Source organism: Anarrhichthys ocellatus, unplaced genomic scaffold (genome assembly GCF_004355925.1).
Source record: "Anarrhichthys ocellatus isolate YVR2014 unplaced genomic scaffold, GSC_Weel_1.0 scaffold6, whole genome shotgun sequence".
In the NCBI taxonomy this organism is placed as follows: Eukaryota; Metazoa; Chordata; class Actinopteri; order Perciformes; family Anarhichadidae; genus Anarrhichthys; species Anarrhichthys ocellatus.
Window position 1 is genome coordinate 9,258,512 of NW_022280036.1, and position 16,729 is coordinate 9,275,240.

Below are 16,729 nucleotides of genomic sequence, written 5' to 3' on the forward strand. Positions count from 1 at the left end.
TATATATATATATATATATATATACAGGATCATTATTTATAGGATCACATTCAAGGCATATATGTTTTTCCTAACTGGTAAACAACAAGAATTGAAGGAGGGGTGACAAACTTCGTGACGTGATAAATGCCATGAGTGTGTGTGCAACGCACAGCAAAGTACACGGCATGTATTCTGTGAAGACATCACCTGCAGAGATGGTTTAATTTAAAGTGAGAAGTGCTAATGAGATTTTACTCAGTTGGAACCTGAATGAAACCGAGATAAGCTCAGAGGAATAGTCAGTTTGAGTTTTTCCATATGGATAGTTCACTGTTTGCTTTGTAGATTGTGGGGCTGGAGCAGGTGATGTATGGACCAGATCACAGTTAGCCTGGGGGCTGCTAGACAGACAGAAAAATGGATGTGTTTCTCATCTTGCTTTCGCCTCCAAAGCTCTCAGCTGGCCTGATGCCCACATTAACCAAACAGATAGCCAACAACTTTAATTACCTTTGCATCGAGTCGCTCTCCCCACTCCGCCTGTGCAAATGAAAGAAAGGGAGGGATAGAAGGAAGAGAAGCATAATTACTTATTTTACTGGAGTGCGGCAGAATGCCTTTTGCCAAATGACTCTAATTCCAAATGGTTAACAAGATTTTTCTTTTTAATAGAGCCGAATCCATGTGACAGCAAATTGCTTTCCTATTTTGGGGCCTTAATGACTTTTCATACTTTGCACTTCCAATAAGCAGTAAACTCGGAAATTAATATTGCACACTGTGTTATGATGCAAATGGGAGCGAGATAGGAGAGCTGTACCTTCACACAGAAACCTCTGATTAGATCCGTAATTGCTCTGGTGGGATGATTTTCTCGTTTGTTAGAGCTTATTTATTTATTTGTATAATTTCCGTCCACACGCTTTTACTCCAGCGTTATTATAAGTGGCACATCTGCATCGCTGTATGTTGTATTTCACTTTTGAATGTCTTTTAATCAGTTGTAATAGAAGATAAACATATTCCTGAGTTTTAAATATGATAATACAGATTGATTTTTGTAGCTCTGAGCCACTCTTTAGCTTTGTATTCAGTGATTCACTAAGAAAAAGTGATTTAAGTGTTGGCATGTGTATTGGCCAGTATCAGCAAATCATTACGTTTACTATAGGCTAGATAATAGTAGTTTAATACCCATTTTATTATTTATGCTGCACTTATCACAGCCTTCGTCTGAACATTTCATTCTTGTGGAAATGTTACTCTGTAAAATTGTATTCTCGAAATCAAAAGAGCTGATTCAGAAATATGTTGAGTAATGTTTCATTATAATTTCTCACAAAGTATTTCACAAAACGGACGTGTACATCGTATCAATGAATTACAGCAACCTTGTTCTCACCCAGGGGCAGAGAAAACCCTGTCGTTATGAATTGCCCAGAGAACCTTACAGGTATATGGAGAGGGCAGAAAAGAGTCGTCTTAAAAAGAAGTCACCGTACGCCAAAGAGTAAAATGTGGAAGTGCCGGTACTGCTAAGTTTGAGTACTCGCACACTTCAAGCACTGCTTTTAAGTACATCCTCAAGTAGCCTTTGCTTTCCGATCGAGACAAAAACAAAGACTTTCTTGCTCATGTCGAGAGCAGATTTGTTTTAGTCTGCAGTTGATGTGAACCCCCCCCCCCCTTGCTGTCAAATGAGCAGGCACAATCTAAAAGAATATATTTGTGCGAGGTGTTTCTTAATTAACGTTTGATCCAAGTCATTTCATTTCCAATTCCATTTGACACATTCTCAATTATGAATCCCTGTCTGTGCATAGGGTATTGTCTTCTTACTAAGGGGGATCACAGAGTGAGACATAGTTCACACAGCGCATAGGTACAGTGGTGCCCGGTTAACAGCAAAAACATCACATCATATGCATATTTTTAGAGCTGTCACTGACAAAGTACACTCTTAACAGCACCCTGGTGCGAGTGAGACTTAATTATATGTCACCCTACTGTACCTCCATCATACTGAACAGTCCTCCTGTTTCTTTGCTGTGTAGCTGTTACACATTTTGTAATGTGTTTTTGCTTTATCTGAATCTGTATTGTCCTGCTTTGGGTGCAAGTTTTGTAAATATTCCACCTGGGCCGAGCACTGTGCTCCTCTCTCCAGGGCTGCCATTAGGAAGAGAGGGGTTGAGAATGCGCTGGGTTTGGCTGTAGCTGCAGCACCACACACCCAGCCGGACAGAAATAGCTAATACATTCAGCTGGATTGGCCTGTGATTGCAGCCAGCCATTGAGGTTAAATGTCCTTTGGTGTATGGGGCCTGAGCATAGCAGGATATTGGTCACATGATCACACATACGGGCTGATTCTTTGGATGTATCACCATGGCATCTTTTCATTTTTTCTCAGCACAATCTCATTTCACCCGTCATTGTGGTAATTGGCTCTGAATTTTTCTACATATGTGGAGAGAAAAAAGTCATAATCATAATAAGAAAATATTTGTGAACCAAACAGTGACAGGGAATGTAGGGGAATGGGAAATAACTAAGCTTCCATTAGGCTAGAATATTAATGCAGCAATGGGGGCTTTTTAGGGACTAATAAAGCTTGTTCTCCTTGTTTTCACAGGTTCCCACTCATTGTGAGTCTGAGTTTCGATTTGGTTTTAATTGGGTCATCCTCTCCTCTCCTCTCTCCTCCCATGCAGCCTTTCTGTTGAACCCAGCTTAATTAGACCTACAAGATGGTGACACTACCAGAAACATATTATATCTGCTCTGCCTCTATTTCCATTGATGTTCTGTTTTTAGAAGTATTGATAAGACAAGCTATGTAATGACATTTGCTATACTGCTGTAGTCCTTAATGGCCCCCGGCGGTGTATAGCAGCTCAGAAAACAATGGATAAATGGTTTTATGGAAATAAAAGATGGTTCCTGAAGGTGGAGATAGCCAGGCCTAATGACTGTCATGCCAGCTGCTCCTCATTACCAAGGTTACTGGCATGAGGACCAGCTGAGATCTACTAAGAGGTCTATCGCCTTTAAAATGGCCATGAGGCCTTTCCACCATAACCTCTGTGAAACTCATAACAAACTCATATTTTCTGTCGTTATCTTTCTATCATGGCACAGTAAAGAAATGTGTACAGTCACGCTGCATTTACATGACGGCTGCATGTTACAGCAGGCCATAGAATGCATTTTCTTGCTTGGTCATTGTTGCCTAAGCGGTAATTATAAGAAGAGATATGTCAAACCACTCCAATTCATTTCATCACATGTATTTATTTTCTTATGCACCAGCAGCGAGAGGTATGCAACTTTATTTTTCTAATTTATGAGCTCCCTCCAAACATCATTCGATTTTCAAATATCACAGTTATTTTACAGTGTTCTGCAACAAGAACTGATCTTTTCTACACTGTTTTTTCTTTAGAGTAAGGACATAAAAACCAAACTATTCAGTCCTGCTTTAGAGAGCAAAACAGGAAGGCAAGGCACAATGTTGGGTTTATATATGTGCTGTGGGGGGGGAATGTCAGTGGAGTTAATTGATTTGCCCATATTTATCAAAAAGAGAGTAAGCACCTAATCCCAGTTTGCATTATTAAAGATAATACCATAGTGGTTTCTGCAAGACCACCACACTGAATCAAAGTCTGACATGGACTCATGATGTATGGATATATTATTCAGAGCATTGCATGGGCCCCAGAACAGTGCGGCTTCTTTATCTGCCCTCCCAGGTTACTGCCTCCCCATACATGCACACACATGCACACAACCACCACTCGTCAACCCCTGGAGGGCACCTGTGTTTTCAAAGTAAAGACCACTTAGAGAATAGCCCCAGGCGTCTGAATACTGAAGTGCCCTGTGTTACACATTAGAAGCCTCTGTACAAGCCAGGAACATAAACACTCTCAATAGCCCTCGTCTCCTCCCAAGAACACCCCAAATACCTCGAAACGGGGAAGAAAACCGCTTACGTAGGCCAGAATATGGAACATATAGTCCGTGGGGACTTGACCACATTAAGGGCCACTCACTGAGATGTGCAGCTCATCGGCACATAGACCTAGAGTATAGGGGGAAAAGCTGACATTCAGATTAGACTTAACAATGAAAGTAAATAACTTTCAAGGACACTTTCTATACCTGACGCTTGTTCTACAATTTAGTAAAAGTCTTTGTTTTTAAATCTCTATGTAAGTTTCGGATAGGGTGACACAGATGTTCACAACATAGAAAACAGCTGCTTAAACTGAGGCGAACCAATAGATAAAATGTGTAGGAAGCAAGCAGCCACTCCTCCTCAAGAGGCAGACATAGGGTTAATGATCAGACATTTCATTCAATCCCCCAGTCGAGCAAATGAGGTTTGATCAGATGCCAGGAACAGGAGAACAAGCTGCCTTCAGAGTCGGCTCCACAATCCGTCACAATGAACGCTTTGATATTAAAAGAGAAACAATCCTATTAACAAGCAGAGGAAAAAGACGAGAGTTTTCGGAGAAGCAAGGAAGCTGTAATCAACATTTTTAATGACCATTCCTGCATGATGACTTTGTCTATGTATTGTGTCTGTTTAGAAAGTGAAACGAGTCAGCGCTGTCACACTTAATTCAGGCTACCCTTTTGTGCTAGAGCAGTGGGTAAGTAGCTGGGGGAGTCATTTGAATGTCTTAATAGACGTTGTAACTGCTGCATCTCTAAATGTGTTGAAATGGAGGCGTGAGGAATGGCATCATTAAGGTAATGTGTTCAGGAAGCCAATGAGTTGTGCCCTAATCTCTGCTGCTCAGCCTGAGATTCGGTAAGTGCACAATCTCAGGTCACCTTAATCAGAGAGAGGCGGCACTTACAAACACACACAGACACACACACAAAGCCTCACTTACATCGTGAAATTGCTCTCAAATGAGTCGTACAGCATGTCTAGCTGCTCTGTTTATGTGTTCTCGTGAAGATTCTGTGTCTGTTATGTGACTGCAATTGTACAGTTGGTTTAAGATCTGTTTGTGTTGGTTACACTGTTATTTTTAGGGAGGCCAAATGTAATGCCAGGTATTTCTTTTCACTGTGACTTCCGAGCAGGAGCCAGTATTTTAGAGGAAAGAGATTTCAGCCAGATGTTTACTTTTTCTGAGCCCCAGACGGTGTTTCCGAGCACAGTAAAGCCTAAGATTTCTCTCTCCCCCTTCTCTTTTTTTTCCTTGTCGACCCTGCAGCGAGAATAAACAGCCATCCTTTTCGGCACGCATTCATAGTGTCTTCTCACTCAGTTTGGAGGCAATTGATAACGACCAGAGGATCTTGTGTCGTTTGGTGCTCTCATGTGTGTTTTGTTTGGGAGTAGGAGTTTTTAGTGATGAATTTCACCCATCACATTCACCGCAGTGGTTGACCAATGAGTTTTGTGAAAGCGTAGCCTGTGGTGTTTTTCTTTAATAAGTCCAGAGGTGAGGCAAAGCAAGCAGACCATCAGTCATCCTGTCAGGATCTTACCCTGTGATTAGCCCAGTATATTGGTGGAGATATTTAACCTGCCACACTTGCTTACGTCACAAACCAGTCTTCATATAACGTTTGTTTTAGTAAGCTGGAAAGTTGTTTTTCTGTCAATTTCTCTAATCAGATACTTTCTGTGTAACTAGATAATAATTATTAATGTCTTTAAGGTGATAATTCCAGTCGTCTATTTATATATAAGCATATTAAGAAACAATTATGGAATACAATTATAGTATATATAATTGTTGTGAGGCTGATCTTTACTATGATTATTGTCAGAACAATTAATAAGCGAAATGCTCGAGCATCCCACCAATCTGAATACTATGTAATGCAATTAGGAGTTATGAAAACTAGTTGGCAAACTAACAAAGAGGTCAGCCAGTATATCTAAATATGCTGGCTAAACTATTGCATTCATGCTGCTACCACTTGCAGTGGCAGAAGCCGTGTGTTTCAAACTTGACCAAACCTACTATAAATAGATAAACTAAAAATCAAAAGGATAATTGTGTATGAAAAAATACTTAAACTATATCCCATTTTCTATAATTACCAAAGTTAAATAACAACAACCAGACTGTCCGCTCTGTTCCCTTGCCTTCCTCGCCCCCTGACACTTGTGTGGGTCAGCGCAGCCCATGCACGGCCAACCTGAACAGTGGCACTCTCGCCTTTGGGCCTCGGTTACACACCTCAGAATGGCTCTTTATTTACAACACAGAACTCGGAAACAGCTGGTCAATCCATTTAGCCTAAGGCCACTGATTTGTTCGTATTTACTACAACAGCCAAAGAAAAGCCAGGGTATTTTTTCCTCTCTCCTTCCTATTGATCCGGCGCTTAGAAAATCTGCCCTGCTGTCTAAACACTATTGATCCCTCCCTCTCAACGACAGGCTCTTGCACCAGTGTATAAAGGGACTGGATGAATTGAAATTTCATTTCCGACAACTTGTTCCTGTTATTTTTACCCTTTTTTCAATAGTAGGGAACATGGGAGCTGGCGGGCCGCCACTCAGAGAGTCGATCAGTGTTTGGCTCAGAGGGGAGAGGAGGGATAGAGGTGAGACTGGTTAAGAGCTTAACAGCACTCTGCCATAGACAGGTCTTGCTCTGTCACTTAGACCCTAATGATCGTTAATGTTTTTAGAGAATGTTTGTAGACTAGAACTTTTATAGTTTTGGACGGATCTCAGCCGTTATAAATCAGCCAGCCTGGAGTCAGGTACAGTCGCAGGTCATCAGTTTAATGACTGTGTTGAATGTAACGGGTGGATTTGCATCTCTTATCACTTATTTATATGTGAACTTAACCTTACTGCTGACCCACTTGCTTTAGCCCATTACAGAACATTCTACAGAATTTCATTTTGTTTCTCTGGGGTGAACTTTGTTATTGTTGGAAATCAGCCGCGAGCTGGAACTGAAAAACTTTATTTGCTCTTACCTCAATTATTGGCATTTACTGTACATCATTATTGGATCATTATCAAACTCACAGGACAAATTGAAAGCAAACATGGAAAGTCTAAAAAGGATCATTTGAATTTTGAACTTTCTTGCCTTGAATGGTTGCTGCTCAGCAACTAACTGTTCAGTCTCAGATGTCTGCGTCTCTCCCCAAGCCCCTGAATATGCAAGCCGGGAAGCTTTGAAAACAATCCCTGCATGCAGCTGCATTACAACATTGTAATAGATAACCTATCGCAAGCAAGTGTCAGGTGTTAGCAAATAGATTTTTGTCACCATAGTTGCATGAACTGGAATCGATGGGTGCCTGGAGCATAAACAAGGAAGTCAATCTAAAAATGATTGCATGCTTTCGAAAAAGGTCACTAGTAGTTAAACGTTAAAGTTAGCCTGATGAAACATGGAAAGTCATTGATATGGTTCTTTAAATAACCAATATCAAGTAATTTTTGTGTCAATGTTGTTGAGGTATCTCTCATGCCGTAATTTAAATCTGCAGAGTTCCTAACTCTGTCCCCAGATAGCTTAATATTTAATCTTTTTGTTGAGGTGATCACCCTTTGTCATTCTCCTAATCATCTGAAAGGGAGACTAAGCTCGTGGGAGCAATAGATGTTGACCTTTTCTTACTTTTAAGTATGTTTTCTTAATTGAAAACGTGACTCACAAGGTCAAATAAAAGCATAAAGGAGTATTCATAATGGAATAAAGAAAGAACATGAAAGATCCACTGTGATGTTGAGAGAATCCAATTGAAGTTTCACTCGGTGAATAGCACAAATTGGTCTGAAATGTTTTTTTGTAAATGCCTCCAAAAGATATTTTAGAAATCTATTATTTCTGTTAGTCACAAACTCAATTTGAAATATAATGTCACTGTTATTGCATTATATATTGTACTTTCCTACATACAGGGTAGTCCTATGTTTCCCAGGCAGAAGGAGATGGTGTAGGAAGTATTGAACACTTGTCATTGTCTCTTAGAGGAATCAGCCGACTCTTATCACGTCATAAACATACGGATCAACACAGTCTGGATGCTTCTCTTACCTAAAATACCACGTGTCCACTCTCACAGTGGACTCGAGAGTGTGATATGGACACCTGCAAAGCAGGAGGAGGAGTTCCTCAGTGCGCCAAATAGGGTAAAGCAACCAGTAATGAATTCTGGTCCATCTGGCTCACCACTGTGTCCAACTCGTTCCATTACAGCAAGATAGAGTGATACATAAAAAGGGAGGTTCTGTTTTAATTAACATCAATATTCATGCAATGGCCATAAAGCCAGCCCACATTCCATTTCAAGCTCTTAATGTTAATGCATATTTTAATACATTATCATTGCCACCATCATAATTCTTATTATGATAACTGTAATTATTAGATTTATGCCAGAATTATGGTTTTGTTCCCTGAGGGCACATCTTTTCCCTGGTGTGTAATGCCCCCAGTCTTTCTCCTTCAAAACACTGAGCAGACACTGATGAAGATAAACACACAAACACCCTAGTGTGTCTGCTGCTGTGCCTGTAAAACACTCGATCTGAATTGCATATCCGCCTTGCTGCCGAGCTTGTCATAAGCTGTATTAAGAAAAATGGTCACACACTTTGACATAAATTGGAAAATGACATTTGGAAAATGGGCGCTGCTGTGGAAATTAGAGATATTAAAATTATAAATCAGTGTCTGGAAGTGCAGGGGGTGTGGTGGTTTGCCGTTGCTCCTTTTCTGTCTGCCTCCCTCTCTGTGTTCAGCTCTCGCTTTATTTCTATCTTTTTCATTCTCTCACGCACTTTGTCTTTTGCGCTTTCTCTGGAGGCAGTTTATCCAGTCCAGTATAAGTGGTTTTAAATGCAGCCACACACAAGTCTGCTCCACAGGGACAATCCCACCCTCTCATCTGGCACTAAAAGTGAAGGAAATTGTGTACTTGTGTGCAGTTTGCCTGAATTTGTGTGTCTGCTGCAGGTGTATCTCGTCAGCTTATTGCTAGTCTCTCTTGCTGTAACCTGCTAATGGATCATCTGTGAAGTGTGATATGTATTATGCAAAAGTAAGGTGTGCTGACACCTTTAAAAACAGACAGCTTCAATCCTCTGTACGCCTCACCTCTGCTCCCTCGTTCCTGTCTATGTGCTGAGCAGGAAGAGGAACAGATTTCTGAGCTACAGGTGCAGATAGACAGGCCAAAGACACTGCTGCAGGATAAGAGGCAAGAGCTGCAAAGAGAGCTCGGTGGCCTTCCTATTGACCAAAGGCGCACACACACACACACGCACATGTATGTGAATACTCATATATCCACACAACCCTTTTCCACTGGAAAGAGTGAAGGGTTTGCCACTACATACAATTGCTGATGTGTACCTTTGGCTTTAGTTCATCCTTTCTTTTGATTGAGCTCAAAGAAGAAAGCAGAAAAAGGCTTGCATGTCTTTGGGCCTTCATGCCTTGACCTGTTGACCTCCTGCTTTTGAGAGAAAATAAAAGTCCCTGCTTCAAGAGCAGTTGTAGCTATGTCACATATGCTACCTATAAGACGTGGATCATCAGCTCTTTTGATTGGTGACGCAGGAAGAAAACATTCGATATTTGAGTCCTTGAAGGATGAATGTTACATTTGTGTATACCTTCTTATTGTTTAGACAGAGGTCAATATATACTGTATATAGAGGACCAATAATGTCTTCTTTCTGGGATGTGAAAGACGGGAGGTCACCCATTTACGAACAATCACTTCTTCAGACCTGCTTTACCCCGCCTCCAACACATCTCTACATGCATTTCACTCTTTCCAGCTTTAAATTGGATTGAACTTTCTATGGCTATTCAGTATTATATGGTGTTGACTGTTGATTACTACTGATGCCTGCAGTCTTCTGGGCTTACTTTTTGTAACACAGTGGCCCTTAAACGTTAGGAAAGGCCAGGGACTAGATGCATGAAACTGTAGATCCAGGACCAAAACGCACAAAGACAGAAATATGCAAAGGCATTCTTTTTCTCAGATTTATAAAGCTGCATGTACGCCTGCGTCTGTTTTATGAATCTCAATCATTGTGGAATAGGCCGCAGAGGCATAAGCCTCGTTTTCACACCCACAGTCGGCAATAAATGGATGTAGAAGCTTCCTTTAACACCCTTTTCCAAAATCAATACTTTTCTTTAATTATTATTTGTGCAAAGGGCAGTATACAAAACAGCAAGACAGTACACAATATGTAAACATTACATTGGGTTAGACAGACACAGGAATATCACTTGTGCCTGCTCCACCACTCATTAGACCTGTCAATGAGAAATACGGCAAAGTCAGTCCAATTTTCCCAATTTTCCCGCATCAGCGAGGTTCTCAGCGGTGCCAGAGCAGCTGCAATTACACACCGCTGTGGTTATTTGTAGCGTCCTTACCACTAATGAATCACATGTTTCTGCAAACCATCATCGCAGTAAATTCTCAATCATCATTATCATTAAGACGGATAATCAATGATTCATTCACAGCGCTCGTGTAGAAACTGACTTTAATAAGTGCGTCACAATTCAAGATACAATTAAACGATCATTAACAGGGAGACGATGGCTCAAATGTAAATAAAAATAAGTTTATAAGTTTATGAATGCACCTTTGATTGACATTTTAAAGATTTGCAGCTATTTTAGCTAAAACCATGTGTGTGCCGAGGTTTGCATGAGGTGGGCACATTTTCATCACAAATTCTTTTATAAATGCCAGTTTATATGTGAGAACAGGCATACGCATGTTTTTTTGTGGACTGACACATTTGGCCTTCGGTGTAGCTAATTTTCATTAAACTCATGGATGCTATAGATTTGAAAAATCTATTTTTCATCCTGCACACCTTGCTTAACTGTCATTCCACCACTACCTGGCCCATGGCCACCCTTCACTTCAATATTTCAGCACTTTCATTTACTTCTACTTTAAATTCCAACTGCACTCTCTGTCCTAATGAGGTATTCTCGAGGTCAAGTAACGAGGAGAGGCACTTTGTTTTGTTAAAGTTTTAGAGGCCTCTCTCTGTAGTCAAGAGCAGAGAGTACGTAGGAGGGGTCAGTGTCCTTGGCCGTTCCAGTCATGAAAAGCAGAACAAACCTTTTCAAGTCAATCTGGAATGAAATGGCAACAAATGAATAGCTGAGACAAAAAGAGTATATGGCATCATGAACCACATTGTTCCACTGACAGACTTCAATTTAATGATAAAAAATTATATATCAATGGATAATCTGCACGGGTGTCTCTGTGTGTTGGCCCGACTTTGCAATTCATTCTAGGATATGGAGAGATTTAAGGAGTGCCAGCTGAAAGACGAGGTCTGGCCCTCAGGATGTGTCGTATACACTGCAACGCATTCAGAAACACACACTGACTTCAGTCACCTTGATACTTCATATGCAGTTTAAAAAAAATCAGTTTAATCACTTTTCTGGGATAGGATGGTAAATAAAACCAGATTGACCTTTTCTATAACACCACTTCTCTTTTCTTAATTTTTAATTCACCTCTGTAGCTTATTGTCAACATCCATGCAGAGTTTTAAGGCATTTCTAACTTTTGATGTTGACCTGCTTTGCTGCTGTTTGTAATTTTTCATTTGTAAGCACGGAGGTATGTGACAGGGCATGAGCCTGTCCTTATTTATGAAAAGTTAACTGATTACCTTGTCATGACCTAGAATTAGTAAGGGAGACACTAAGAAACAGGACTTGTTGTAACCGTACAGGCCTTTGATAGCTAAGCTTAGGCCAGGAGTTGTTAGTGCGGGCTTCAGGCCTGTGCTAGATGGCCATATGTGAGGTGTGTTGAGCGCTGAGATGATGTGTTTTTACAGCGCAGTCTTGCTGTGCTTTGGGATGGCAATAAACCACGGCCTTCAAAGCACAGCCAAGCGCCACTTACTGCTGAGTGCTTCTCTGGTGGTTGGACGAGATTACTCTCAAAACAAAGTGCAGACAGGTTGATTAATAGAAGGGTCTGCAGAGGTGCGTGCCGCAGTATATTTTCACATCCAGCGAACACTTGTTCATTTCATTCGCATGGACTTTTATGGGATGATCCTGTCACTGTGTGAGTTTGTTACTTCATAAAAAAGGCCCCTCTCTGTGAGTGTCTTTCAGTGAAAACTTATCAGGGCTGTTACAGACATGTTGTTTTAATGTCGAGAGGGCACACTGTGACTCGAAAGGGCAAGGCACTTCACAGACCATATTGGTCCATATCAGACTTTGGGGTGTAGAAACCTGGTTGTGCCTCTAAGAATCTGGACCATATACTCCAAACACCTTTGTACAAACTGACCCAGTCCTCCGTGTGCTGTCAGGTTACTGAGCCCAGCTTCAGAGCTCGGCCGAGAATAATAAACATGACCTGAAGATGGATCTGGGATATCTGTGTGATAGAGAGCTGCAGGGTTAAAGTTGAAGTAGAGAAGCGGTCTGGCCTTCCAGAACTTGGGTCTGCAGGAGGAGAGAAGCCTCCGCCCGGTGGCCCAGAAATGCAGGACAAAGTAAGAGACAGAGACGCAGATTGGGAGAGGGAAAGACGAAACAGGGCAGGACCTTCAATCTGGAAGAGATGGCCTCGTCTACTGCAGTAATGATGAGTAGGCTCGGGGTGATTGCAGTCGTGGAGGGGAGGGAGGGGAGCCGGTGGCAGCTTACCGTTCGGTCACCCCCTCGTCACGTCAGATCACAGGGTTCTAATTAACTTCAGCACCGCATCAGACTGCAATCAGCAGAACCACAGAGGAAATTAGATTTTTCTTTTTTTTCCATGGCGTTCAAAAGCGAGGCGTTAAAATGCATATTAGCCTTGTGTTTTTAATTAACATTTTGTGCTTAGGAAGCATGTTAACAGTATGCCTTAATGAGCTTTGTGGAAAACAAGCCGCACAGAGGACAAAGGGCAACTTCCCCCTGTGTGTGCAGTTATTTATTCTAATACAATGAGATTAGTAATCATTGTTTAACCCCTCATTCAATAATGCCTCCACATAATCCCCACCTCTACCACTGTCTCTATAGACTTGGACATTAGTTGTGATAGAATGAGGCCTTTATTTATCAGGATGTTGTGTCGTAGAATGGAGATCTGTCTAGATTTGGACTTAGTTTATTGTGCACATTTGGTGTTCGCCTATACATTATCCTCACTGCATATGAGTATCATTTTTATACATATATGAAGCGTAACTACCTTTGCAGCTTTATAATTTCTATATTAAACCGGATAATTATTCCAAAAAAAAGAAATAGTTGAATATTTGTAACTCGGACAAAGTCAACACAGATTTGTTGGAGCTGTGTACATGCTCCTAGTATAACATGAGTCTGAGAGCTCCCAAAAAAGAGAACCTTGCTGCTACGGTGGGAGGTCTTGATTGATACCTTATCCTATTACCCCACCTGTTCTTATTACCATACCTGTTTCTGGCATCTATACATTTTTTGTGTATCTTATGTCTCAGTGATATGTGTCTGCTCGGTGTTACACAAATGGATTTGTTGCAAATACAAAAAAATAGAAAATAAAACCTTTTCCAACCGAGTATAGAACCATTTATGCCAGAAATCAACATCGTCTGCCTTAAGTGTGTCTAACTGAACCGTCATCTGTTTGTTGATATAAATCAAAACTTTTTTTCAAGGAAACTTTATTGACAATAAATTACTGTTTTCTTGTAGTGTTCAATATGAGAATTCAACGTGTCACCATGCCTCCTGCAGGACTTAGAAAACATTTTTTTCCCCTTTAATAAACAACTTGCTGAATTTTTGGAGATCCTGTCAATGGCTGCCAGCTCCTTGCTGGTTTATTTATTCCCTCTTGCATCTGACTGGTCAGTTATTTGTTTTCCACAGTGTCCTTGTGTGTTATAAATGGGACAGGCCCGTCTCTTCAATGCTAAGAGGATGTTTTGAGTTCCTTAAGAGATTTTTATTTATTTAATTTTTGGTTAGAGCAGAGCAGTGAATAATGCATCTCAACCGGCAGCATGTACTGTTTTTATCATTAGCATGCAGCCTGAGTTATCTGTAGAATACTTATGAGTACCGGCGAAATGTTTGTGATGTTATTTATTTATGTTGCACCTTTCAATTATTCATTTGTTTATTTATTCATAAAGGAACTAACTGAAATTGGAAAATTCATTTTTGCTGAAGGGCACTTGGCCCCACTCTATCCTCTCCCTACACAAAGGGAACGGAGGGGGTGGCACATCAGGCTTGTTAGTAATTGCTTTATGTGGTGTTTCCTTAGATTCACCAGAGGACGTCATTTTAATCCAAACAGATGGGTCAGCGACAGAAAAAGACAGACAAGTGAGTGAAAGCTAGGAGGTGGAAAGAGCATGTGAGAGAAAGTACGGATGAGACTAATTCTGTGTTTTTTTCTTTCAAAACTTACACAAGTGTTCACAAGGCTGAGCTCAGGCAACATGCAGTGATAGATGAGAAAATCTGATTTTACAAACCCCCCGACAGGACTCCACAGGTTGGACTGGAGGCAGACGTTCAGATACAGAAGCAACATAATAAGCGTTGGTTGCCTTCGGTTGTATCAACGCCTTCACACTCTCCTGGCCTCTCCATGTTATTGTGTGCTCACTGTGTTTTCTTTAATTATATAGAGATTTTGTTCAATTTCACACTTGCACAAACATGCAGCAATTATTCCTGATAAGTGATAACGATTCACTGAACTTTGAATGTGTGTGTAGTGTGTGTGGGCAAGCATGCATGTGTGTTTTGTGTCTCTGTGGTAACAACTTTAGCCTTGTGTCACAAACTGGTCATGGATGTAGAATTCCAATTAGTGTTGAACGTAAAAAGAAAAAATGATTTGTATGTCTGTGTGCATCCATAATATTCACTGATCATTTATCACTTCTTCCATTTTGATATTGAACCTTGTGTTTGCATGTCTCTCCGTTTGCACGTGTACCTGGCAGTGTTGAAGCTGGAGGGGAAGAATCAGAGACTAGAGAGGCAGATAACAGCTCCAACAGAAAGGGTACAGTGAGTAAACCTTCAGCACACATGCACCTGCTCGTAGGTCACCACACCTTATGTCTTTCTCAGTTCCTGGGTAATTAGTATAGAATATTTGTTAATATCAAAACTGCTTTTATCAAGAAAAGTGTGCCATTGGCAAAATAACCTACCAAACGAGAATAGGTAACCAAGATCTTGGTTCTCCAAGTCTTATTCCTCATTTATTGTTGATTCTTTTATCTGATCTCTTGTTCAATCATACCAATATCCCGCCATTTTTTTTACTTTTTACTTTTTCTGTTTTAGTCCTCTAGCAGAAATAGCCACAAATAATGTATCACCACCAAACTGAAAGGTTTTTAATAATGGAGAAATTCATTGTAAGTGTTCTAGCTCATGAATATGTGTAGAGTTACATTTCAATATGCATGTGGGTGATTAGAAAGCTACTGTAACTCTCAGGCTTCAGCAAAAGACCTTTTCCAAAATGGATTCTTAGCATTCTTGGACTTTTTGTTAAAAGTACCCTATTGAGTTTTCTTGTAAACGTTATGTTTACATTCAAACACATTATGTGTATCCTTGAGGCCTGACAGAAATGTTAAATGCATTTCCTTGAACCCGTCCGCAAACAAGTGTTGTGGTTGTGTAAGTAACCAGCAGACATACGGTAGAGCACCATTAGCAGTCACGTGGAGTTGTCTTTCTTGCCACCTGATGAAAATAATACCAACATTCACTCTCTTTTTAGCTAAGGTTTGGTCTCCGCTATCTCCTATCTGGCTCTTTACCTGCTAAATATTGATATATTGAAAGCATAATAAAACGTAATCAAGTGACATATATAACACACTACATAATATATTCTAAGTCACACTTTGAATGAAAAGTATGAATAGTATGTTAGTATGCGATTTCGAACACAGCCTTAGGTCGTGGTTGAGGTTACCTTGACTGACTAAAGACTCACGTGCCGAGCGAGTTTTTACTAAGCCGCTAATAAGTGACAAAATAAGTCAAGGTTGACTTTTGATGTCACACAGCACACAAACGGCAGTCTCCTTGGTGAAAGTCCTGTCTTTATTTGACCGATTAATATGTTCAGGGTTATATTTCCTCACCACACACTTTGTAGCTTTGACTGCCACAGGGTTGTCTCCCACGTCACTTTCTCGTTTTAAATCAATTTTGTGTCCGAGGGAACGTTAGCTAGCTAAAAGTGGCAACACACGTTGATGTGACTTCTTTTTTTTTTTTATCGTTATTCTTGAGCAAATTTAGATATAAAAATAACTAGCTTTGTATATTACCAAAATAAATAATTGTATTATTAATAAAACCGTTTGGCAGTACCTGCACAGCCCACTATATGGCGCTCTTAGGCCCACTGCTTGAGAATAGCTGCTTTCTGGGTTTTCACATACATGTAGTCATATGATCTATTGTTACAGATTTAAAAAAACTCATTCCCAGAGACCAAAAGGTGAGCAAGTCTACCGTCTGGCCAGGACAACATTTACCGTGTGCCCTCAGTCTAATGAATTCTATTCAAGATGCGACAGAAGTGAGGCTCATGAGGGTGGTCAGGCGTGTCACGCTCTCTTCTTCAAGGTGTCAACAAACAGCGCACAGCCAAGGAATGACAATTTGTATCATTTAATTATAGCACGCGTCTCTTGGCGCGGTTCATTTATTGTAATCTTGTTTATGCACCTTCACAATATAGTTTT

General features: G+C 40.6%; 1 protein-coding gene across 6 annotated transcripts in view; it reads left to right on the forward strand.

Moving 5' to 3' along the window:
* Positions 1-16,729, forward strand: part of LOC116382895 (uncharacterized) — a 45,244-nt gene that overhangs the window by 16,532 nt on the left and 11,983 nt on the right. For 4 of the 6 annotated variants that reach the window (XM_031846326.1, XM_031846330.1, XM_031846328.1 and 1 more), the window contains exons 4-5: positions 14,266-14,327; positions 14,957-15,023. In XM_031846326.1, the coding sequence (XP_031702186.1) occupies positions 14,266-14,327; positions 14,957-15,023 (129 nt within the window). Of the gene's footprint in view, positions 1-14,265; positions 14,328-14,525; positions 16,256-16,729 lie in introns of those variants that run through there. The other 2 variants (XM_031846331.1, XR_004212744.1) reach the window with 2 other exon arrangements.